General features: G+C 39.9%; 2 protein-coding genes across 3 annotated transcripts in view; one reads left to right on the plus strand and one right to left on the minus strand.

Annotated features, from left to right (window-relative positions):
• The window catches only part of LOC128737701 (uncharacterized), a 378,170-nt gene that overhangs the window by 245,424 nt on the left and 106,343 nt on the right, over window positions 1–26,403 (minus strand). The window lies entirely within an intron of this gene.
• Window positions 4,465–6,261, plus strand: LOC128737702 (UDP-glycosyltransferase UGT5-like). The gene is made up of 2 exons (XM_053832398.1): window positions 4,465–5,308; window positions 5,369–6,261. Exons 1-2 carry the CDS (start codon window positions 4,472–4,474, stop codon window positions 6,101–6,103), a joined length of 1,572 nt encoding a protein of 523 aa, XP_053688373.1. The 5' UTR covers window positions 4,465–4,471; the 3' UTR covers window positions 6,104–6,261.

A 26,403-nucleotide genomic window follows, 5' to 3' on the forward strand; every position in this document is an offset into this window, starting at 1 on the left:
GAAGTAGAAAAACAACGTTCGTTCTCATCAGCAATTTGACTGCATAGCCGAAAAATAATATTCTGTGACAATTACTAGGACGTCTACTGCGACGAATGGAACTACTTAGGCGACTGCTGGGACAACTACTGGAATGACTAGGACAACACCTATGACGACTGGGACAACTGGGACGACCGGAACAACTACTTGGACAACTGCGACGACTGGACCACAATCGAGACGATTAGAACAACTATTGGGACGACTGAGACGACTACTAGGACGGCTGAGAGAAGAGAACTATTGTGACGATTTGGACGATTACTGAAACATCCTCTGAGACGACCGGGACAACTATTGGGACGACTGGGACGACTACTATAACGCCTGGAACAACTACTAAGACGACTGAGACAACTAGAACGGCTAGGACAACTACTGTTATAACTGGGGCAAATAATGGGACGACTGAGACGAGTGAAATGACTGGTGAGACGACTAGGATGGCTACTAGGACGATTGGGATAATTTGGACGACTGGGACGACTACTGAAACGACTTAGACGACTGCTGGGATAATTACTGAGACGACTGTGATTGGGACTGGGACTGGGACTGGGACTGGGACTGGGACTGGGACTGGGACTGGGACTGGGACTGGGACTGGGACTGGGACTGGGACTGGGACTGGGACTGGGACTGGGACTGGGACTGGGACTGGGACTGGGACTGGGACTGGGACTGGGACTGGGACTGGGACTGGGACTGGGACTGGGACTGGGACTGGGACTGGGACTGGGACTGGGACTGGGACTGGGACTGGGACTGGGACTGGGACTGGGACTGGGACTGGGACTGGGACTGGGACTGGGACTGGGACTGGGACTGGGACTGGGACTGGGACTGGGACTGGGACTGGGACTGGGACTGGGACTGGGACTGGGACTGGGACTGGGACTGGGACTGGGACTGGGACTGGGACTGGGACTGGGACTGGGACTGGGACTGGGACTGGGACTGGGACTGGGACTGGGACTGGGACTGGGACTGGGACTGGGACTGGGACTGGGACTGGGACTGGGACTGGGACTGGGACTGGGACTGGGACTGGGACTGGGACTGGGACTGGGACTGGGACTGGGACTGGGACTGGGACTGGGACTGGGACTGGGACTGGGACTGGGACTGGGACTGGGACTGGGACTGGGACTGGGACTGGGACTGGGACTGGGACTGGGACTGGGACTGGGACTGGGACTGGGACTGGGACTGGGACTGGGACTGGGACTGGGACTGGGACTGGGACTGGGACTGGGACTGGGACTGGGACTGGGACTGGGACTGGGACTGGGACTGGGACTGGGACTGGGACTGGGACTGGGACTGGGACTGGGACTGGGACTGGGACTGGGACTGGGACTGGGACTGGGACTGGGACTGGGACTGGGACTGGGACTGGGACTGGGACTGGGACTGGGACTGGGACTGGGACTGGGACTGGGACTGGGACTGGGACTGGGACTGGGACTGGGACTGGGACTGGGACTGGGACTGGGACTGGGACTGGGACTGGGACTGGGACTGGGACTGGGACTGGGACTGGGACTGGGACTGGGACTGGGACTGGGACTGGGACTGGGACTGGGACTGGGACTGGGACTGGGACTGGGACTGGGACTGGGACTGGGACTGGGACTGGGACTGGGACTGGGACTGGGACTGGGACTGGGACTGGGACTGGGACTGGGACTGGGACTGGGACTGGGACTGGGACTGGGACTGGGACTGGGACTGGGACTGGGACTGGGACTGGGACTGAGACTGGGACTGGGACTGCACTGCAGTCTTCTTGTCAATCCGAACACAGCGAATATATTTTCATAAATAGAACTTTTGTTTCAAGCAAAAAAACTGCTTTTGAAATTTACAAAATCAATGACGACCCATTTCACCTTAAAATTTAAAACCTGAAATCTTTGGAAAAAATTTCTCCACTTCCCAAGCAAGGACGACGACACAACAGTATAAGATCTGAATCAGAGATGTCACATCTATTGAAATTTGTTTATGCATTTAAGTTCTAGTTCTACTAATGTTACAGAAGTATAAAACACTTCATACACTTTTTTTGTTATACGAAAGTTTACACTAAGAAAATAAATACTCCGGATAGGGTCCCAAATTTATGCACTTGTATGTGTCATTGCTAGGTCTAAATAGGATCACTCTCGATCGATGTTCCGACAAATTCTAATTAGTAAGTAGTCACTCTAATTTCCATTATTTCCTGAATGGATTTAATGAATACTCCAAAAGTTCTTGTGCTGATTTCACTCATACACACTTACTTTCCGATCCGTGCACTTTGAATTTAGGCCATTGCAAATAATTTCAAAAGTTTTTGTCACCCCCCCCCCCCCCCCCCCCCTGGCTTGCAAAATCGGCGGGCAAAAAAAATATTTGTAGGGTATGAGTTAATTTTTTTTTATAAAATCAGTTGTCTGTGGGTCCTACAACCTGAAAAACTCGAAAAATGAGTGTACGAGTTGAGTTAATGCTTCTAGCACGACACAAAAATGGAAATTCGAGAAACCAAATTTCCGAAAATCGGTCGAAAAATTTTTCTTTCGTTTTTGTCTTTTTTCGTAGATTTTTGCATGAAAAATAATAACGTATATTTTAAAAGCAAGAAAAGATTTGGTTTACACGTTTAAACTTTGAATAAAAATGTCTAAAATCAATATTTTTTTTGCTCGATTAAAAAAATCTCTGCTTTTTTTCGCTCCCCCCCCCCCTCTCCCCTCCCCTCAGCGGCCCAGCACCGGAAGGACAAAAACTTTATAAAATATTTGTAATGGCCTTACTAAAAAGCAATAATTAAAGCATTTTATTGAAATTACGCAGCTGACTTTATTTTGTCGTACCATTTTATAATCCGTCAATCAAAATTTTTCGTCGTCCGAACTAAAAATACCGACAATGTTTACGAAATTATAGCGCATGTGTTTATGTAGGACGACATGACAAATGTTATTCTGCAAAGATTTCTGCTGGTCATGTAAATTTTCCCGGTTGTAGAATAAAGATAACGCGTTGCGTGAGTTTTTTTCATTTTATGAATGACGGAAATTAAAACGATTAGTCGACATTTTCTTCTTCGTCGCACGGAAAAATGTAGCAAATTTGTCTGCTAGGAATTCTTTTATGGAAAGATGCATTTAAAGAGATCTGCACACTTTGATTGATCGCGTATGTTAGTCAACAAACTAAAACATTAGAGAGTAACTAATTTTGCATTGTGTGTCATGTATACGCTGATATTTTTAATAATTTGTGTTGGATAGGACGAGAATAGGCAATTACGACGCAAGCAGCAACATACCCTACTTGAAAAGTAGTTTGCTTTTCGATCGGTATTAGTCCAACTGCAAACAAACGTGCGCTTTATGACTATTTTTCCAATAATTATCTTACAAATATTATATAATTTCATCATCTCATTTCTTTAACAATATACATTCAAGGTGTGACATGCCTACGCACACATCTCTTCAATTGCCCTGAGAGCGTAGTAAAGACCAGAGCGTTCCATCATAATACTGATGCAACCAAAGTAAAAGTCATGTAACCGTATTATGAGTCACTAATGAGGTAGAATCCAGGACCGTCAGTGAGATGATGCTTAGTATCTTAATAAATAACGTATTTCACAGTTTAGTAAACTGGATAAATAAAATTCTTGTTCATAAGTATACATGATGAAATCGACAAATCACTGAATGTAACATGGTCAAACTTCAGATGATTCAAAGAAATGTATGCTGCTCAGTGATACGATAACTTATCGTTCCATGTCGGAGCACCACACACCTGTATGACAGTGTTGGTTGATGAACGATCGTTAGGACCTGTTATCATGCTTAAGGCAACTGATAGAGTAAAGAGTCCAATTTTGGTAACAGCAAGCATAATTTGTACGATATGAAAATAGATACTGTTGTTGAAGCTAAAACTATTAAAATCTACAAGAACAGAGTGCATTTGTTTCTTCATAATCGAATTTTTAGCAGGCGCATTCTGAGTGGAAACAAAAAGAACGGATTGAGTTGAGCAGAAGACCGAAAACATCTGTCGATACCATAAATATATATAATATTAACACACCACTAAAGTGGCATGAGTCTGCAAAATGCTGTTCCACCGCGGTATAAAGCGCAAATCATGAACACAGTGAACTAAATGTGACCGAAAAAATGAATCAATTGTGTGTCTCTGAAAAATGAAGAGTCTTTGTTTTTGTACAAAAACTTTAAAACAGGCAGACAAGTAACAAACTAACAAACCTGATTTATAACGTCAATATTCACCAAACTTAGTGATAACTTCACCCACTGTGCACCGCGTCTCGAATGCCACACCGATTGGAATTTTGTCAATATTTACCCGTCCGACAGGAGCTAAGCGAGACAGTATCAAGCTGACCATCACCATGGCCGGACGAGTAGCTCTCGCGTTTTTGTTCATCTCGTGCGTCACCTTGGCAGAAGGTGCTAAAATCCTAACCATCCTACCGCTGGGTGGTAAATCACACGACATCATCGGATCCGCCTTCGGCAAGGTGCTTGCCGGAGCCGGTCACGATGTAACGGTGATAACATCCTACCCGGCAAAAAAGCTACCGAAAAATTACCGCGAAATTGTGCTAACCGGGTTTCTGGAGAAAGTAGCGGAAAGTCAACAGGCACCCAATTTTTTCGAATTCCGTGGTGGAATCGTAGCGTCTGCTTTCATGCTGACCATGCTGTACGGAATGATGCCTGGCAGGATGTACGAGTTGGCAATGCAGCATCCGAACGTTGTGAATCTTTTGAAATCAGACGAAAAGTTCGATGTTGTTATATTGGAGTCCTTCATAGCGGAACAATTCTATGGATTCGCTCAGCACTTTGATGCCCATCTAATAACCTTTTCCGCTTTCGGAAACTCATTATGGACCAACGGATTAGTAGGAAGTCCCCATCCTACATCGCACTTAGGACATTTCCTACTCAGCTACACAGACCGAATGACATTTTGGGAACGATTTGTAAATGCTGCGTTTACCGCATTCGATCGATTCTTCTATTCATGGGTCTATCTGCCGAATCAGAAGAAATATTACGATTTAGCTTTTCCTAACGCCAAACAGAGCTTCGAACAACAAATGAAAAATGTTTCGCTAGTTTTCCTGAACCAGCATTTCACATTAAGCAGTCCAAGACCTTATCCACCCAATATGATTGAGGTCGGCGGAATTCAAATTGAAGACCCGAAACCATTACCGAAGGTAAGTCAAAATTCTATACTTTGTTAGTCAATTCAAATCAAAAATTTTATAATTTTTCAGGACCTGCAAACTTACCTTGACGAAGCGAAGGAGGGGGTTGTCTATTTCTGCATGGGATCCAACATACAATCGAAGGATCTTCCTGCAGAAAAACGAGACGCATTCCTGAAGGCGTTCGGAAAACTAAAACAACGAGTCCTGTGGAAGTTCGAAGACGAAAATCTACCCAATAAACCGGCAAACTTGAAAATTACTTCCTGGGTTCCACAGAATGACGTATTGGCTCACCCAAATGTAAAACTATTCATCACGCACGGAGGAAACCTAGGCACCACGGAGTCGCTGTACCACGGTAAACCGATGGTAGGCATTCCGATCTTCGGCGATCAAATGATGAACGTTGAAAAGTCCGTCCGGGCTGGATATGCCTTGCGGCTCGATTTTGATGATATTAGCGAAGAAGCGGTTACACGAGCTATCCAAACGGTACTGAGTGATCCATTATATGCGAAAAAAGCGAAGCTGGTATCGGAACGGTTGCGTGACCAACCGATGACTCCAAGGCAAACTGTCGTCTTTTGGGTGGACTACATACTACGGCATGGTGGAGCACCACAGTTGCGATCCCCCGCGCTGGAGCTGTCATATTTACAGTACCATTCAGTGGATGTGTATGCCGTGATGCTGCTGCTGGTGGTGGTTATCGTAGCAACTAATGTGTTCATTGTGAAGAGGTTATACCGAAAAGTATGCCGTAAGAGCTCACCGGCAGGTGGAAAGAAAAAAAGAGCCTAATTTGTAAGTTCGTTGCCAGCAGATAATCTGCTTGTATGTAGATAATTTAAATTAAAACAGTTTAAATGTGTAACTTCGATGATACTATACAGAAATTCTCATTTTTGTACTATGGAACTCAGTATTAGTCACGTCGTGTAAAAGAGATTAAATTCTTTTGGAACCCTAGACAACAATAGCAAGTTTTTTTATAATCTAAATCGATATAAACGCAATGATTAAAACATATTTCGGAAACGATACAGTTATCAGCAATCAAACACGTGACGTGAGACAGCAGACGTGAAAAGCACGCATACTTCTGCGCTGGTGTTTGTTAATGACGAGCAGAAGCTCGCGGCGGGCGGCGCTCGGGTAATAAAAAACTCATTTTGGTCAAGGTCAACGATCTGTGCTTCAAAAGCGTTAGCACGAGGAAACAACCTACGGTTGGATACCTTCCCGTGAATTGGAGCCGGTCAAGCAAAGTTATGGGACAGCTTTGATTAATTCGAAGCGACAAGTTTGATGCCTAGGCAAATGCGACAGCTAAATAATGTAGGAAGTCTACAATCAGTCAGTGTAAAGTTGTTTATTTAATGGGAGTGCTGATCTGCCCTTCACTGATCGCTCACCTCTAAGTGATATTTTTTATTTGCTTCATTAGGGCGTGTCGAAAACAAGAAAAGCTGTTTTTTACTGAGAAATAATATGTGAACAGGCGAATGTGTGAAACGGAAACCAATATTAATCGTCAATATTTTAAAAGTTTCAAAGTTTTCATTTTAATAAGGCCATTGCAAATAATTTCAAAAGTTTTTGTCACCCCCTTGGAAATTGGCTTGAAAAATCTGGGGGTAAAAAAATAATTTGTATGGCATGAGTTAATTTTTTTTTCATAAAATCAATTGTCTGTGGGCTCTACAGCCTGAAAACACTCGAAAAATGAGTGTACGAGTTGAATTAACGCTTCTAGCACGAAAATAGAAATGGAAGTTCAAATAGTGAAATTTCCGAAACTCGGCCAAAAAATTTTCTTTCGTTTTTGTCTTTTTGTTCGTAGATTTTTGCATGAAAAATAACAACGCATTTATTAAAAGCAAGAATAGATTTGGTTTTCACGTTTAAACTTTAAGTAAAAATGCGAAAAATCCATTTTTTTTCTCGATTAAAAAATTCTCTTTGTTTTTTTTTTCGACCCCCCCCCCCCTTCAGTGGCCCAACACCGGAGGGACAAAAACTTTTTTAAATATTTGTAATGGCCTAATCAAAATATTTTAATATTTCAATATGATTTTTTTTACTTGATAATGTGATGGCCATAGTGGGATTAAAACGACAGAAATATTAAACTAGAACAAACTTTAACAATATCATCTACTAATGAAGCAGCATAACATGCGATATCATTGCGGAAAGATGGAAAATATTTACTTTTGCGATTTAAATTAATTGATGTAAGGGAAATTTTAAAAGAAATGGCTTTTTACACAAAATAAGTCCATAAACATTCACTGAAAAATTCAGAGTACAGAGAGTAAAAGACATTACACTCACAGTGTAAAATTATATCCATAACATTTATCTTCAATTAGTCCAATTCTCCCTTTGCTTGAATTACCAGTAGCAATCGTTGTTGAAAAGCGTTACAGCTGGCACGATATCCTGAAGCATTTCATCTCAAATCTTCTCCAAACGTTACTTGAAAGTTTGCCCAGCCTGTAGCCTCATGCATAGGAGTCGAGAGGATTCAAATCAGGCGAAGAGGCAGGTCACTCTTTCGCAGAAATAAAATCCGGAAAATTGTTCTCACATCAAGCCTGTGTAGCTTTCGTCTGGTGAAACGATGGGAAGCAAACGGTTTTTCAAAATATTAGCGATGTAATATTTAGTACTGATTTTAATACCAGGTTCATTGAATGGTAATGGTTCCTTCAAATTTTTGGAGATACATCCCCATACCATGCCCCTGGAAACATTCTGAGACCTTTGAACAGCCAGTTTGCCCCGAGGAATATCAGAAAGACGTGCAACATATAGGGGAGATGCATTAGCCTTCGCCCCCTCCCCAATCTTTCGCCTCCCAGGTAAAAGCTGCTTTTATTATATACTAGCTGACCCGACAAACTTCGTATTGCCACAAATTAAACTGTGTTGTGCATAAATCCTGAATCTTGGATGACCTTTATCGCAATCTCGAGTTTTGCAAGTTTCTGAGGAGTTCATGGGTGTTTTAATGAACAAATTTTCCTCACAGTAAAATAGAAAACAACTCCGTCCATTGCTTAGCCTGATAAAATAAAGCGGATAGTATTTAAATATTCGCCATCATTACAAACCATTTCGCCGAATATCATTTTGCGGAACACCAATTCTCGGTTAACCATAACGCGGAATATAGAGTTTCGCAGAATACCATTTCGCGAAAAACCTTTCGCGGGATGTACCATTTCACGGAAAATCTTTTCGTAGAAAGTACCATTTCGCAGGGGTGAGCCAACTGAAAGAAAGCAATAGAGGTCAGTATAGATCTAGGAAAATAAATAAACCTAGATAGAGGTGATCTCTACGGGGGGCAGCTCCCTTTGTATTTCATTTGTATAGGACCTCCTCCCCCACTATCGAAGGAGATAGGGGTAATAATTCCGCACCTAAAGAGGGGAGGGGTCTCAATTCACCATAGAAAAAAAAAATATGGTTCCATTTGCTTGATTAGTTCTGGAATTATGAGGAAATTTGTATTTCATTTGTATGAGAGCCCCCATCCTAAAAAGGTAAGGGGTCCTAATTCATCATAGAAAAAAATCTTGCCTCCAAATACCAATACCCACTTGCCAAATATGGTTCCAATTGATTGATTAGTTCTCGAATTATGAGCAAATTTGTATTTCATTTATATAGGAGCCCCCCACCTCCTGAAAAGGGGAGGGGTCCTTTTTCACCATACAAAAAATTCTTGCCTCCAAAAACCTTCACATGCCAAATGTGGTTCCACTATTTGATTAGTTCTCAAATTATGGGGAAATTTGTGTTTCATTTGTAGGTATAGGAGGCCCCCCCTCCTAAAGTGGGGAGGGGTCCTATTTCATCATACAAAAAATTCTTGCCTCCAAAAACCTTCGCTTGCCAAATGTGGTTCCATTTGCTTGATTAGTTCTCGAGTTATGAGGAAATTTGTATTTCATTTGTATGGAAGCTCCCCATCTTAAAGGCGAGAGGAGTCATAATTCTCCTTCTAAAGAGGAGAAGGGTCTCAATTTACCAAGGGAAAAAAGTTTGAGGAGTCTCTAACCATCATAAGAACCTTCCCTGGCCCCCAAAAACCTCTACATGCAAATTTTCACGCCGATTGGTTCAGTAGTTTTCGATCCTATAAGGAACATCCCGACAGACAGAAATCCATTTTTAAGATTTAAACCTTTAGGCATGGTAAAAAATGTTTCCTTTCCAAACATCAAATCTATTTTCATTTTACATCAATTGCGTAGAATTTTGTAATTTATTTATGTTGAAACTTTGAACTTTAAAATGCCGCCACTATTTTCACACTAAACAACATTATTTTCTTCGGATGTAGAAAACTGAGCTTATTTTTTGGAAATAGTATAAATTAATGCTATTTATAATACGTTTTATCTGTGATATTTTTTTGAAATAGCACAAAAAAACATTTTGAAGTGCATTAACACGTAATAATAGTGAATTTTAGAGAGATTTTATTGTTTTTAAAAGGGGGCGAAAAATAGCACACAAAAATTGGATGTTTTAGTCTCGTCCCCTTGTTTAAATCATAGTAAAACATTAGTAGCTGCCTATAATTAGTTGGATTTTACGCTTTATTGCCTTTTTTATATGTTAGTTAGAAAGGGTGAGTCTTATTCATTCATATTAAGGTCCAGAAATCTTCAAAATAATTATTTTTGAATATTTCTATGTAAAAACGGTTTACAACGCGTCTTTCCGCATGGGGGCGAAAATTTAGTACATATGGAAGACCAAAATTGAATATAGGGGGGCGAAGATTAAATCATTTCTGAATATTTTAAATTCCAATAATAAAACGTAACCGATTAATGATAAACATAATAAATTCTTGTAGAGAAAACGTTGATTGACCATAATTGGTAACATAAATTTGAAAAAATCCAAACTAAACTAGCTAAACTCTCAAAGTTAATTATAAATTAGTGGACGAAATATAATACATTTACCCTATCCGATTATTTTGTTGGTTGTTGTCACCCTGTAGCAGAAACTTTTTTTCTTCCGAAAACAGAACTTCATAATAACCTTGCCGCTTAAGCAGCTGCCGACATCTTTCGGCTCTTGTAACCAACTGTTTTGCAGTCAAACCTTGCGCCCGTTGTTTTTTGTATGGAAGATCAATCGAAGATCATCTTTCAAAATATTCTTCATGGTTTACTGCGAATTTCCCTGTTCCTTAGCCAGCTTATTGACCTGTTTGAGTAAAAACTGCCGCCGTGGCGCTACCTGCTGCGATGGTGATAAAAACGACAACAAATGTCAGATGCGGTATATTTCTTAAAAAAAATCCAGTAAATTCAATTTATAGCTAGTGTTGGATTGAAAACTTAACTAAATTTTCGGCAGGTTTTGTAAGAAATTTGCTGTTTTACAAAGTATTTTGAAAATACTTTTAAAATAGTGAATTGAAAAAGAATAAATTTGAAGAATACTGTAAAAGTTGGTGTGACGACTTAACTAATCGAACACAGTAGGTATCCTAAATCGGTTTTTGCATATTATTGGAATATTTTTCTACTTTGTGAAATCTTTATGCTTGTTATGTATCGGTTCTAGTCAAAGTTCTAGAGATTCGAACATCTGTCAGTCCTATAGCGAACCATGCTGCTCCGGCACTGCATGAAAATATGAATGTTCTCTTTGATTATCCTATATTTTGCTTGCAATAGCCTGGTTTATGTTAGTTTCACAAAAAACGAATGGTTCGTATTTTCTACGATAGCACATTCGTAGCTGTCTTGCATCAAAACCCATTTGATGCACGGTTGTTGTCTGGCATCGTTATCGACGAAAACGGGGGAACATTGCGATTCTTGCGATTGCGTTACGAGCGGTTTTGGTTCGTTTTGCCTATTTGTGGTTGAAACGAACCAAAATCACTCGAAACGAGAATCGCAATGTCACCCCGGGATGCGAAGATTGTATGAAGAGAAAATAGACTTGTGCAATTATGGCCTGCTTGGTATGCAGTAGCTGTGGTTATGTGGTTTGCGGCGTCGTCGGCTGTTCGTAACTAAAATCAATAAAATCAGCTTTCTTCGAAGATAAAAAAGATTTCGCTATTTTTCGATAGGTGTCGGTAGTATAGAATACTGACACCTATCGGAAAATAGCGAAATCTAGTGTTATTTTTATCGCATGCTTTTTCGCGCCATTCGTAAAATCTGCGAATCATTTTGTAAAATGCAATAATTCGTACGAATATAGCTTTGTTTATATGTACGAAACATTTAGAATTGATTTTACGAATCTACTTCGTGGTAGAAAACAACGGAAGAATTTGTAAAGCAAATTCGTTCGTTTTCGTATTATATAAACCAAGTTTTATTATCAGTGTACATTAAGAAAATTAAAAAAGTGAACTTTTTTCTGACTCTTCAAGCAAACTTCAACTTTCTCACCGTTCGGCTAGTTCCAAAGACCACCACCGTGAAGCATAAGTTTCTGTCGAATAGGTCAATCACCCTTATTCTGCGAGGCGAGTGACGTGACTATTTGGAGTCGCCGCGAATCAGGTGACAATTGTCACCTAGGTGGCTCACTTTGTCACCTAAGTTACGGTTTGTCACTTAGGTGACCGGAGTTTGTTACCTAGGTGACTCGGTCGTCACCTAGGTGACTCGACTCGCCATGGCGAGTCACAATTGTCGTTGTATTAAGTCACGCGATTCGCAGAATAAGGTCTGTTCTGGTTTCCGTCGAATTCACATTCTTACTCGTTTGATAGCTTCCGCTGTTCATACAGTGCGTTTACGGCCAGGCTTGGCGAGTATTTTTCAAAAACCGGTTTTCTTGTAACGCTTGATGGTACGAAAGATGAATCTTTCATTTATTCCGAGTGGTTTCAGCTTCTTTAACATATCACACGGTCGAAAACCATTAAACGTTAGAAGCACCCAAAAAAATTGGGATCAAAATAAAATTCGAACTCGGGTTTGATGAAACTCAAAAATTCAAGTTCCGGTATAATCGGACATAGTATGAAACCCAAGCATCCTAACATAGAGTTTGAAATTTAAAAAAACAGTTTTCCATAAGAAGCAAGGTTGCAGCGCTCATTTTCTCTCACTTACACTCATTGAACAGCATTGCCTCATAGAAGCAGTACAATCTGTAAAAGTAATGTATGCAATAATTGTACAGTTCGGCATTTTTTTTTGTGTGTGGATATTATCAGTTCGGCATAGTGAATAGAGTACTGTATTATTTTTTGTATTTACATACGTTCAATCTTATCTAAATCATCCGCCTACCCTATCAATGCTTTAAACATACATATTTCTCTTCGATTTTATGATATTCCACGGGCAATGAATCAATGGCAATGGCTGAAAATCGTAATTGATGATTATTTAAATAACTGGTACATATCATAAACGTTCAGCACAATATGAGGAGATAATTTGATGCAACATTTTATCTCATATCTGTCATCGTAACAAGCAACCTCATCAACACATAACAAATGCACTTTTATTGATACGGTGACAATCATTCAACGCAATGCTTTGAATTCTTCCACCAATATTGATTCGCCCAAAATTCAATAGCTTTCGAAATAAATACGTAAAATACAAATAAACACCTCTTCTGCAGCTAACCGCTTTTTCATGGCAAAACACGTTTGTCGGACGCTTTGAAATGTATAAACAGCGGAGCGCTCCGTCAGTTTAGTCAACTCGTAATCGCGCTCTTACGACCATCATGGAGAAACGCGTGGCGCTGGTGCTGGCACTTGTGCTGGCCGTTTCAATTAACCCGGCGAAAGGTTCCAAAATCCTAGGAGTTCTTCCAGTGGATAATAAATCGCACAACATTCTCGGGACGGCCATCATGAGAACACTGGCAGAAGCCGGCCACGAAGTTACGGTTATCACTCCGTTCCGTTCCGATGTTCGGCTGCCAAACTATCGCCAAATAGTGCTAACCGGAATGCAGGATTTCGACAAAAACGAGAAACCAAACTTTTTCGATTTTTACGGTGCCGGACCGGTGGCATTTGAAGTGATGATGATTATTCTGTATGAAATATTTCCGGCAAAGACCTGTGATTTTGTGCTGAAACATCCAAATGTAGTGAGTTTGTTGAATTCAGACGAAAAATTTGACGCCGTGTTGGTGGAAACGTTTATCTCTGAGCCGCTGTACGGGTTTGCGCAACACTTCGATGCACCGCTGATAACGTACTCCGCCTTCGGCAACTCTTTATGGACGTGTCACCTGGTTGGTGCTCCGCCACCACCAATCGACCACGCTCGATTTTGGGACCGTCTTATGTACACCGCAATGGAGTACGTAGACCGTGCGTACTACAAATGGCGATACATGGCGCAACAGAAACGGATCTACGATGCCGCGTTCCCAAATGCCAAACTATCGTTCGATCAGCAGATGCGAAATGTTTCCCTTGTGCTGTTAAATCAACATTTTAGCATCAGTACGGCACTGTCATATCCTCCGAACATGGTCGAAGTAGGTGGAATTCATATTGATGAACCGAAATCTCTACCAATTGTAGGTAATTTTAAAGATTCATTTGAATGATTAACAAGTATTGTGTGATTTTAGGACCTTCAGGAGTTTCTTGATGAGGCAAAAGAGGGTGTCATCTATTTTTCTATGGGATCGAATGTAAAATCCATTGACTTTCCAGAGGAAAAACGAACGGCCCTTTTGACAGCATTTTCTAAACTGAAACAACGCGTTCTTTGGAAATTCGAGAATGATACACTCCCAAATCTCCCGAAAAACGTATGGATTAGACCATGGATGCCCCAAAATGACATCTTGGCACACTCGAATGTTGTACTATTTATTTCGCATGGAGGACTTCTCGGTACGATGGAGTCTCTGTATCATGGAAAGCCCTTGGTTGGTATTCCGATTTTCGGGGATCAACCAATAAATGTTGAAAACGCCGTTCAAGCTGGATTTGCTGTTTCAGTAAATTATGCTACAATGAGTGAAACCACCGTTTTACAAGCAATCAGAACAGTTCTGGACAATCCATCCTACGCGCGAAATGCAAAGTTCTTATCTGAACGATTTAAGGACAAACCAATTTCTCCGAAAGAATTGGCCGTCTACTGGGTGGAATATGTCATTCGATACGGTGGAGCAGTACATCTTCGACCATCAACTGTTGATCTTCCACTGCTACAGTATTATACTATCGACGTACATGCTACGTTGGTTATAATTGTTTGCCTAACTATTTACTTAAATGTATACTTGTTAAGAAAAATCTTGAAAAAGATCCTCAAAAGGCGCACTCCAACTGTAAATAAAAAGAAACGTTCATAAACCATCTAAACGACACAAGCCCACACAAATTTATGATCTATTTAATTCATAAAAAATGTAACACGACTCCTCTCCGGAGAGTCATTTCCGTGCATCTTTATCCATCTTTACGCAAGCGAGGACATAAAATCTGCGAAATTTCAAATAAAGCACGTCTCAAACGGCTGGACACCGACTGGTCGCCTGGAAGACCGCCGAAAATTCCGCGGTCTACATGGGTCATTACAACGATTAGCCATCACGCGTAAGTCACAACCCGTTCCTTGGAAATAAAGCATCATAAACGGAACAGACCACTTTCATTGGCGGGCGCCACTATACTCCCTTTATAGCCTCCAGCCGCTGCGCTGCTGCTAAGGATATAAGCAAGGGTAGGCGTTACAATCGCGAAGCGAAGAAAAAAATGTCCCAAAACAGTGAAATATCTCCGATAATAAAAGCGTTCATAAAAATTAAAAGCGCGATGAAAGATCGCACGCCCAGCCCGTGTCAGCCCTCTCGGTTGACTAATTTATTTACCGGTTAATGGAAGCCGACCAACCACACACCACCGCTCCGCACCGCACCGTTATTGTCGTTTCTTCGGTTTGCGACCAACATTAACAACAACAACAACAACAACAACAACAATCAGTGATGAAAAATTAACTCCTTTTTCCTTTCCGCGGTCCGTGTAATAGGGCGCAGTAATACGGTGGAGTATTTTTCATTTTTTATTCACCTCACTCTGTTCTGTTCAGGTTCAGGTTCGGTTCGGACGCTCTTATCGCGAGGGTGCAATCAGAATGAGCCGTTAACTGTCACCGCGCAAAATGGAAAGAAAAGTGCTGCTACCGTGAGCCAATTAATTTGAATATTTAATCTGATCCTACTACACTAATGGCGGTATTAATCAGTAAAGTCGGATCGGTCGGTCGGTCGGTCGGGAAAGCGGTTGAAATGGTTCGTAGATCATATCAAAACGCAAATATTTTTAAGAGGTTTTAGATATAAACGAATAATGGCAAAAAATACTTTACTGCACCGATCAATACATACTTGCATTCGATGTTTCCATTTTTATAGATCAAAAAATGGCATACCGTGCAAGCACCATATTCAAAACAGTGCCTAATTCTGAACAGTTGCAGATTTTTCATAAATATTGATAAAATTCTAGCTATTTAAACAATTTAATTACTACATCAAATGATTTCCTATTATCAACACGGTTTAAATAGCTAGAGTTTTGTCAATATATAGGAAAAATTTGCATCTGTTCAGAATTAGGCGCTGTTTTGAATATGGTGCTTGCACGGTACACTATAAAAAAAAAGTTGACTAAAATGCCGCAGTTTTACTGCAAACATTATCATCAATTGTAAATTTACTCCAATCGAATAAAACAATGGTATCACTTACTGCAAATAGCAACATTTATATATATAGTTTATCAGAATAATCCAGGGTATCTTTCGTGTGAAATACACAGTTATCCTTACCACTGATTGAAAAGGTTTGTACATACCTGAAAAAAAAATAAAAATATGCCAGTTAAATTTAGTTAGAAATATTAAAAAATAAATTAAATTTACATTATATATTACATAACCATATCAGTAATTCCATAAAAAGTACTAATAAAATCACAAATTCTTCGATGTTGTTTATGGCTGTTCCAAAAATGATGGAATTGGATTTGAATCATATCATGATTATGCTAGCAAAAGTGGGACCGAATCTTTAATTTATGGAAAACATGATTGTTGCTGTTGTTGTTTTTCATATATGTCGCACGCGGTGATCTAGTGTGCTATGCGTGGTGATGTATGAATGTGAGCAGTTTTCAGAAACTAATTTAACACTCAACATGTTGAGTTTAAAATTAAATTGCATCGATTGTAAAAGAGATAGGCGTTTTACGTCTAAGAACGAACTGTACAACTGTACCATAGCTTCAAATTAATTAAACAAAAGCAATCAATTTTATCACGCCTTTTGAGAAGAAATTTGACGAAAACGCCGCGAGGAACATCTATTTCAAAGGTTTTTGCTTTTGGAAAGTTTCTAAATTTCATTAAGTAGGAGGTTTTAGCACAATTTTCAGTGTAAAATAATTATCTCAACTTTCGGATCAAAGTATCAGAGTCGAGTTAGCTAGCATGCTTTTTTTTTGTACTAGAACTAATTTAAGGGAAACAGAAGCGAAAATTAAAAATGTTTAATTATTCTGTAACGATTGAGATCTGACCATGTGCGTAGACGGATTTTTTCGTCAAATGTGGTCCCTACATCACCGCCTGAAATATTTGTACTAAGCTACCTAGCACCTTGTATAGTATAATGATATAGGAATCACTCGGAAAACCGAAAACTAACAATTTTGTTTTCATAGAGAAACCTCCCCCTCCTCTGTGGCTCCTTGAAGATGATCATTTGAAAATTTCACTCGGGGCCAAATCCGAATTCCAAAATAACACGAAAGTATATAACATTTTCTCCTGTTTGACCCAACACTCGAATGTATAACAAAATGGCGGACATTCAAACTTTTTTAGTCATAAAAATTGATTTTAAACTTTTCTAAAAAATACAAAAATTCCAGTATCGGAGAAAGAATCGTGTTTACCGCTTGACGTTTCCTTTTTGACGTTGGCCTCTTGCCATTATCCTCTTGCCGTTAACTTCTTGGCGTTGCTGTCTTGTCTTTGACCTTTTGTCATTGACCTCTTGGCGTTAGCCTCTTGGCATTAGCCTCTTGTTGTTGGCCGCTTGGCATTGACCTCTAAGCGCTAACCTCTAGCCATTAGTCTCTTCACGTTGACCGCTTGTCGTTGGCCTCTTGTAGTTATTGTCTCGGTATTTTCGTTGACCGCTGGCCGTTAGTCTCTTACCGTTGGCTTCTGAGCGTTGGCCTCTTGGCATTGGCCTCTAAGCGCTACCCTCTTGTCAGCAGACTTGGCGTTAGTTGCTTGTTACTGGCCTCTTGTAGTGAATATCTTAGTATTGGCCTCTTGATATTGGTCTATTAGTGTCGGCCTCTTGCTTTTGGTTAGTCTCTTCTCGTTAGACTCTAGTCGTTGGCCCCTTTTGTGGGCCTCCTAACATTGGTCTCTTGTCGTTGACCTCTTGCCGTTAGCCTCTTGCCGTTGGTTTCTTGGCGTTTGCTTCTTGCAGTTAATCTCTTGGGGTTGGCCTCTTTCCTTTGGCCTGTTGATGATGTTAATGATGACCTCCACAATATGCATAACAAAAGGTGTTAGTGTCCAAGCAAAATCTGTCGGACGATGTTTCTTAAAGGATTTTCCGGTATGTGTTAGTTCATCAGTGGTCTAAAGTATCAATTTAAGGTATTCGTCTTGCTCTTGGTCTTGGTCTAGGTCTTGGTCTTGGTCTTGGTCTTGGCCTTGGCCTTGGTCTTGGTCTTGGTCTTGGTCTTGGTCTTGGTCTTGGTCTTGGTCTTGGTCTTGGTCTTGGTCTTGGTCTTGGTCTTGGTCTTGGTCTTGGTCTTGGTCTTGGTCTTGGTCTTGGTCTTGGTCTTGGTCTTGGTCTTGGTCTTGGTCTTGGTCTTGGTCTTGGTCTTGGTCTTGGTCTTGGTCTTGGTCTTGGTCTTGGTCTTGGTCTTGGTCTTGGTCTTGGTCTTGGTCTTGGTCTTGGTCTTGGTCTTGGTCTTGGTCTTGGTCTTGGTCTTGGTCTTGGTCTTGGTCTTGGTCTTGGTCTTGGTCTTGGTCTTGGTCTTGGTCTTGGTCTTGGTCTTGGTCTTGGTCTTGGTCTTGGTCTTGGTCTTGGTCTTGGTCTTGGTCTTGGTCTTGGTCTTGGTCTTGGTCTTGGTCTTGGTCTTGGTCTTGGTCTTGGTCTTGGTCTTGGTCTTGGTCTTGGTCTTGGTCTTGGTCTTGGGCTTGGTCTTGGTCTTGGTCTTGGTCTTGGTCTTGGTCTTGGTCTGGTCTTGGTCTTGGTCTTCTTGGTTTTGGTCTTGGTCTTCTTGGTTTTGGTCTTGGTCTTCTTGGTTTTGGTTTTGGTCTTGTTGATACTGTCTTGTTCGAAGGTTTTGGTATAAAAGCTTTACATTATTTTTCATTAATCTTTTTCTGGTTTTCTAATCTTTGTAGGTATTTCTTAGCCCTGTTCTACTTTTTATTGGTTTGTTAGTCATTTTTAATCTTTCTCATTGTCTATTCATGTGTTTCTTCATAAGATTTCTCAATCTGACTCATGGTCCTTTTCTATCTATGTGTTGGTTATCTGACTGGTCCCTTTTTGGTCGGATTTTTTTCGTCAAATGTGGTCCCTACATTACCGCCTGAGATATTTGTACTAAGCTACCTAACACCTTGTATAGTATAATGATATAGGAATCACTCGGAAAATCGAAAACTAACCATTTTGTTTTCATAGAGAAACCTCCCCCCTCCTCTGTGGCTCCTTGAAGATGATCATTTGAAAATTTCACTCGGGGCCATATCCGAAGTGAAAAATTCCAAAATTAGATCAGATTAGATTAGAGAAGTGTTAGATCATCAGTGGTCTAAGTATCAATCTAAGGGTCTTGGTCTTGGTCTTGGTCTTGGTCTTGGTCTTGGTCTTGGTCTTGGTCTTGGTCTTGGTCTTGGTCTTGGTCTTGGTCTTGGTCTTGGTCTTGGTCTTGGTCTTGGTCTTGGTCTTGGTCTTGGTCTTGGTCTTGGTCTTGGTCTTGGTCTTGGTCTTGGTCTTGGTCTTGGTCTTGGTCTTGGTCTTGGTCTTGGTCTTGGTCTTGGTCTTGGTCTTGGTCTTGGTCTTGGTCTTGGTCTTGGTCTTGGTCTTGGTCTTGGTCTTGGTCTTGGTCTTGGTCTTGGTCTTGGTCTTGGTCTTGGTCTTGGTCTTGGTCTTGGTCTTGGTCTTGGTCTTGGTCTTGGTCTTGGTCTTGGTCTTGGTCTTGGTCTTGGTCTTGGTCTTGGTCTTGGTCTTGGTCTTGGTCTTGGTCTTGGTCTTGGTCTTGGTCTTGGTCTTGGTCTTGGTCTTGGTCTTGGTCTTGGTCTTGGTCTTGGTCTTGGTCTTGGTCTTGGTCTTGGTCTTGGTCTTGGTCTTGGTCTTGGTCTTGGTCTTGGTCTTGGTCTTGGTCTTGGTCTTGGTCTTGGTCTTGGTCTTGGTCTTGGTCTTGGTCTTGGTCTTGGTCTTGGTCTTGGTCTTGGTCTTGGTCTTGGTCTTGGTCTTGGTCTTGGTCTTGGTCTTGGTCTTGGTCTTGGTCTTGGTCTCGGACTCGGTCTCGGTCTTGGTCTTAGTCGTGGTCTTGTTGATACTGTCTGTTCTAAGGTTTTGGTATAAAATCTACATTATTGTTCATTAATCTTTCTCTGGTTTTCTAATCTTTGTAGGTATTTCTTAACCCTGTACTACTTTTTATTGGTTTGTTAGTCATTTTTTAATCTTTCTCATTGTCTATTCATGTGTTTATTTCTTAATCTTACTCAAGGTCCTTTTCTATCTATCTGTTGGTTATCTGACTGGTCCCTTTTTGGTCTTTTCTTAGCGTTCACCTTCGTATTTTTATTGGCCTTATCTTGGGGTTTTTTCTGGTTTTGTTTTTGCCTTTTTTTGTCATCTTTTATTACGTCGTATATGTCTTTTTCTTGATCTTTTATTACGCTTAGTGTTGGTTTATTCTTAATTTTTTACTAGTCTTTTTAAGATATTTTGTTGGTTCCTATTTTGGCCCTATTCTTAGTGCTATTTTTTCTCTTTTTCTCCATTTTATTTTTTTTATTGCCTTTTTCTTCTGCATTTTTTTCAATTTTTCCTGGTTTTCTTACTAGTTCTACTGACCGTTTTACTAGTCCTTTTCTTGGAATTTTACTTGGCTCTTTTTATGCTGTTTCTTTCGGTTCTTTCCTTGATTCTACTTTTTGTCCTATGCTTGATCTTTTTGTTGCCTTTCTTTCTCTGTCTTTTAATTGATCATTTTCGTGGTAATTTTCCAATTTTTTTTGAATTGTACTGCTCTATTTATTGATTATTTGATTTGATATTATTATTGTCTATTTTGCTTTTGTCCTATCTCTTGGTCTTTTCTTGGTCATTTTTATAGTCTTTTGCTGATTTCTTGGCATTTTTCTTGATTCTATTCTTGAGCCGTTTCATTTCATTCGTGGTTTTTATCTTTTTTTCTTCTAAATATTTTCGTTGGTCGTAATTTTCTTATTTTTTTTTTTTTTTTGCTTTGCTAAACGTTTAATTGATCCCTTTTTTGATCCATTTCTAGATCTTTTTCTAGGTATTTTTCTTTTCCGTTTTTTAAGTCCTAGTCTAGGTTTCATTGTTGATGTTTTTATTGATCTTTGCATTAATCTCTTATCGGTATTTTCGGTCTTTTTCTTAACCTTTTCATTGGTATTGTTCTTGGTCTTTGCTTTTGCGTGTATATTTATCTCGATGAATAAGTAAACTAACTAAAAACCAACTTAGCATTCTCCGTACATCAGTTTTACATAAAATGATTTGTTATTTTGTTAAACCGAAATAAAACAAAAAAGAATCGAAATCACTTAACATATTGCAAACAATTTTGAAGTTTACACATTTAACAAGTTCGGTAAAATTTACCGAAATTTCAACAGCCGAACGTTCGGTAAAAATGACGATGGTGCATTTCAATGTTTATGGATGTTTAATAACGTTTAGTTACATAAAAAAAACTTACCGAACGGTCAGCTGTTGAGGTTACGGCTAAATTTTACCGAATTCGGAGCTTTTTTTAAGCGTGTAGCAAATAATTTGTACTTATAAAAAGTTCTTTACTTATCAACACGCGGTGAAATTATTTTGTATTTTTACGAGAAGAACAAAAGCTCATTGTTAAAAATAAAAAATTTATGGTCAAAATAATTTTAAGATTTGTCTAAAAATATGGACTAACCTATAAATATAAAAGTCCAGAACGCCTTGACTGTTCTCCACCAAACTTGGCACACATGTTCCATGGCATAAAAGAATCAGCACTGGGGTGTTGACAAAAGGGGGGGGAGAATCCAAATAAGTGAAAGAGCTTGTGTTTCTCTTACATTTAGACCGATTGTAGTTGTACAAATGGCTAGATTTCTAAAAGGGGGAATAGGGTGGCCATTAACAAGAGGTAGGTTCAAAAACCTAAAAAAGTCTTTGTGTCCATGTATAGGAATTACCGAGAAGAAGACAAATTTATAAGTGGCTGAAGGACAACAGGAGCGGAACTGACAAAGAGACTAAACACATCTCAATGAAGAAAAAGGGTTTTGTTTCTTGCATAACAAAACATGGAACAAAATTTGCAAAACAACTAATAAGTCATTTTTCGCAGTTCATTTTCAGCATTTGGTGGTAACATTAACACTAATAAACGACACCTATCATATTCCAAAAGATCTCCTCTTATCCCGAAGTGCTTAACAGAAGCAATTCACCAACTGCCGTCTACCTACTAAGCAGTACCGAAGCATTCCGAAACAAGTCGACACTAAGCGAAACAGAAAGAGACTAAACCCTTTAGCATTCACACTCGATGTGACAAAACCTCCCTGAGTCAAGTGTAGCAACTTAATTTCTCACGCTGGACCTGTTTAACAGCCAACAGTAAGCAGTGCGCAGTACTTCAAAAGTGCCGCGGTACCTAACCCGTCCGACCCACCGCGCTCTCGTAATATCATTAGCCCGCACGAAAAACTTAACCAGGCTGACGAAAGTGTATCCTTGATAATGACACTGATAACGGAGACGGTGCACTTCAGGCCAGCGCGCGGTTCTGCCAGCGACGAGCTGCACGACGGGTTACACTCTCCAACTAGCTAGATGCGATGCCGCCCGCCCCGAACGGTGAAATGGTTAAATTATTTAAGCATTATGTCACAAGTACCTTCCTTCAAAATGACTAATGGTGCACTTTCACCGTCGTCGTCGTCGTCGTGTCATCCTTTGCAACTTTACGCTACCCTGAACGGCGCGGCGCCATGGCTGAAAGGTTGCTTTTTAACTGACATTCCAAAAGAGTTGGAGCCGGTTAACCTTCTTTTGATGAGTGTTACACCTTTTTTACACCGAAGACGGCAGGGTAATATTATTTAAAGATTAGCTACAGTACGGAGTATTCTTTTATAATAAATAGCTCTTTGACAAAGCGGGAGGATGTTGCACACAACATGTTTTACGATTTTTAATATCTAAATTGTCAGCAATTGTCTACCGAGATTTTTTCAACTTCAATAGATGATTGAATTTATACTAAAATTCAATTAAATTTCATCCAGAAACAAAGAATTAGTCCTTAGTCAATTTTCGACGTCACGGTAGACATGTTCATTAGTATTCCGTACGTGAAAGAGAACTTTAAAAATTTTAAATAATTATGACCTAGTCGATGCGAGCGACTGGCAAAATTTTCTTTTCATCGGAACCAAATCCGATAGGGTGGTTATTAATTTAAACGCTTAATTGATTGATAAAAACTTTGATAGCTGACTGAATAATTATTATTGTTTGACTTTTTTCGAACGTTTCGAAGTTCGCGAAAATTTTCCTCAATAACTAGACAGTTCTCGTTTCACTGAATCCACCTTCAACGGTGAAAGACGGCACGAAGCCAGTTGTTATAACTATTTAAAATTCAAAGCAGTTGGTTTCTTCCTCCCCTTTTGGGAAGCACAAGGGGATGGCAACCATCGAAAGAGGTTCGTTCGCAAAAAAAACATCAAACTACAGCATCGAAAGCATTCTGGTGTACCGTGACGTCTCTCTATTGAAAGTGCACTTGTTTCATGTATCAAAGTTGCACATACCATAGGGAGGCAGGTGCAGCGAAAAATAAAAACAAGTATGGGGATCGCTCAAGTCGAAACAATTTTTCTAAACCACAAAAGACGACTCCCTCAACTGAAGTGGATCGTCATTCGCTCGCTTTGCACTCCAGCTCGAGGGGGTGTTCGGATAGGGTAACAGAGAAGTCCTTGCAAAAAACTCCTCAGAATAGCAGATTGGGAAGCTTCGCTGCTCCGCAGGAATGACTGACAGGATAATGTTTGGACCAAATATTTGAGTTTTTACTCCGGTTGGAAAGTTTTCTCCGGGGTCGCCGCTTAGTGTGAGTTGATTTATTTTAAGTTGTTCTGATGTGCTTCGGTTGATGTTATTAGAACAAGTTGAGAACCGCTTGTTAGTGGAGCTGGCTTGAGCTGCCTAATTTTTGTCTTCCCGATCACGAAAGTATTGAGTTAAAGCAGATTAAAATAGCATAAAAAGTTGGAGGAAAGTCAGCGCAAACTAACAGTGTTTCACGGTATAGAGACTGAAAGGAGGCCTTTTCAATTTGCATTCAAATGACATAAGCGGCTATTCAAATGATAAATGCTTGATAATTATCCATTTTTCATTAAAACAACTGAAGAATTCTTGACCAATCGGTATAATTATGCTTCATTCTTCGTAGTATTGTAGCCGATTTCTCTCAATGTTTTGATGTTGTTTGAACAAAAACAACACTCATCACCGCAGTCTCTTATCCCAATCCTTCGACCGAAAGACAGATTGTCTCATTCAAAAAAGATTGCACTTCGCGCTCCGCTGAAAGTGCTGCCAAATTCTAAAAATGTTGTGATCAAGAAAGAGACGGAGAAATGTGTCGAAAATTTGCAAAACTAGTATCATGTTCCTCTGTGACTATTGAGTTTGAACACATAAAGCTCGAGTCATTTAATATCTGGACGCGCTGTTTATTTTGCTGCAGTGCTTCTAGTGCTATGTTCAGCATTACCAGGTTCGACAGACGGAATTCGTCGTCGTCTCTTTTATTCTCTAGTATTCTTAATGTTCGAAGTTCCATAAGAATATTAGATCAGGATCAGGCAGGAACACAGCAAGCGTCGTAATGGAACTAAAGATCGGAAGCTGCATTTGAAGTAATTGAAAGATCATGGTAAACCCAGATTATGCTGTCGGATTATGAAATTGCCTTGAAATTGACAGCCAAAACACCGACAGGAGGATTCGTCTGCGAGAGGCATTTCAATCTTTTTGAGTCAGTAAGCAACCATAACACTGAAGCAGAGTTCCGGAAGTTGCACAATGAGGTTCTTATAAAGTACAATGCACCCTCATGAACTACAAAATGAAAGTAAAGATAGATTATGGCAATTTCTTCTACCAAAATATCTATAAAACCACTGGTCGAAGTGACGTTCCTAGCAAGGTCAAATTCGTTTTTGCCGATAAGTTCGCAAGAAAGCTCATGATCTGGCAAGGTAGAAAGATACTAGAAGCTGCTGACAAAAAACCCAGGTTTTCTTAACAAATAACGTTCTGGATTTCAAAACCTATAAGCAGGAGTGCCTGAAAAAATCCACCCACCCACACACACACACACACACACACACACACACACACACACACACACACACACACACACACACACACACACACACACACACACACACACACACACACACACACACACACACACACACACACACACACACACACACACACACACACACACACACACACACACATACACACACACACAGGATTTAAAACCAAAGTTGAAATAAGACTTTAAATTAGACCAAAAACTGGATTAGAAATTAGAGTTGAAGCTCGATTTGAAGACATTCCTGGGGCAAAGGGCATTAAATTAGAATTTGGACTAATTTGGGCTTTGAACTAATCAAATTGAACTTAAAACTGGAGTAATCTGGACTGGAAATTTTACTAGGTATTAGATATGAAATCGGGTTCAAAACAGAATTTGAAGTTTCTATTTGGAACTGGATTTAAAATTCTACATAAAATTGGATTTGAAATTAAAGTTGAAATTCGGATTGAAATAGGACGAAAATAGAATTTAAATTGGCTTAATACTAGACTTGGATTAACATTTGAACATAGACTTGAAATTGGCTTTCAAATTGTACTAGAAATTGGACTTGAAATCATAGTCCAAATTTGACTTAAAATTGAAATTAAGTTAGATTTGGATTTTGACGTGAACACGAAATTCCAGCTCCGTTTTTCCACTTTTCGTTCCGTTTTATGTTTTTTTCAGTAGCGTTTTCTTGTTCCGTTCCCATTTTTTTCTTATTTTCCGTCCTGTTTTTCTTTTTTTGCATTCATTTTCTTTCCCGTTTTCCGTTTTTTCACTTCCATAATTCATTTATTCGTTTCGTTTGTGTCTTTTTCTAACTTTATTTATCTCATTTTTTCTCGTTTTTCGTCTTCATCCATTCTGTTTTTCATCTTTTAGATTCCTCGTTTATTCGTCGTTTCACGTTTATACTGGTTTTAGCTCCCCCATTTCCCTTTGCTCTTCAGTTTTCCTTTTTCCTCCAGCTTTGCCGTCTTTTCTCTACCGTTTTGCCTTTTTTTGGTCTGTTCTGTTTTGTCTGTTTTTCTGTTCCGTAGTTTTTTTGCTTGTTCTTCCCCGTTTTCCCGTGCCGTTCCCATTTCTCATTCACATTTTGTCTCATCTTTCTCGTTTTACAAGCCGTTTGACTTTTTCCCCGTTTTCTCATTTTCTCAATCAGTTTTCTTTTTTCTCTCTCACTATTCTTCTTTTCTTTTTTGGTTTCTATTGTTTTCTATTCGATTTTATATTTGTCATCTAATTTTCTTTCATTTTTTACCGTTTTCCCACCTTTTCTATTACGTTTTCTATTCTTTTTTGTCCTGTTTCCCCTCTATTTCTGTCGTTATCCCTCCTGTTCTCACACTTTTCTCGATTTCGTCATTTTCCGTCCTGTGAAAAGGGTGTTACTCCTGATTTTCCTGTTTTCTGTATCATT

The sequence above is a fragment of the Sabethes cyaneus genome, chromosome 2, assembly GCF_943734655.1.
Source record: "Sabethes cyaneus chromosome 2, idSabCyanKW18_F2, whole genome shotgun sequence".
In the NCBI taxonomy this organism is placed as follows: domain Eukaryota; kingdom Metazoa; phylum Arthropoda; class Insecta; order Diptera; family Culicidae; genus Sabethes; species Sabethes cyaneus.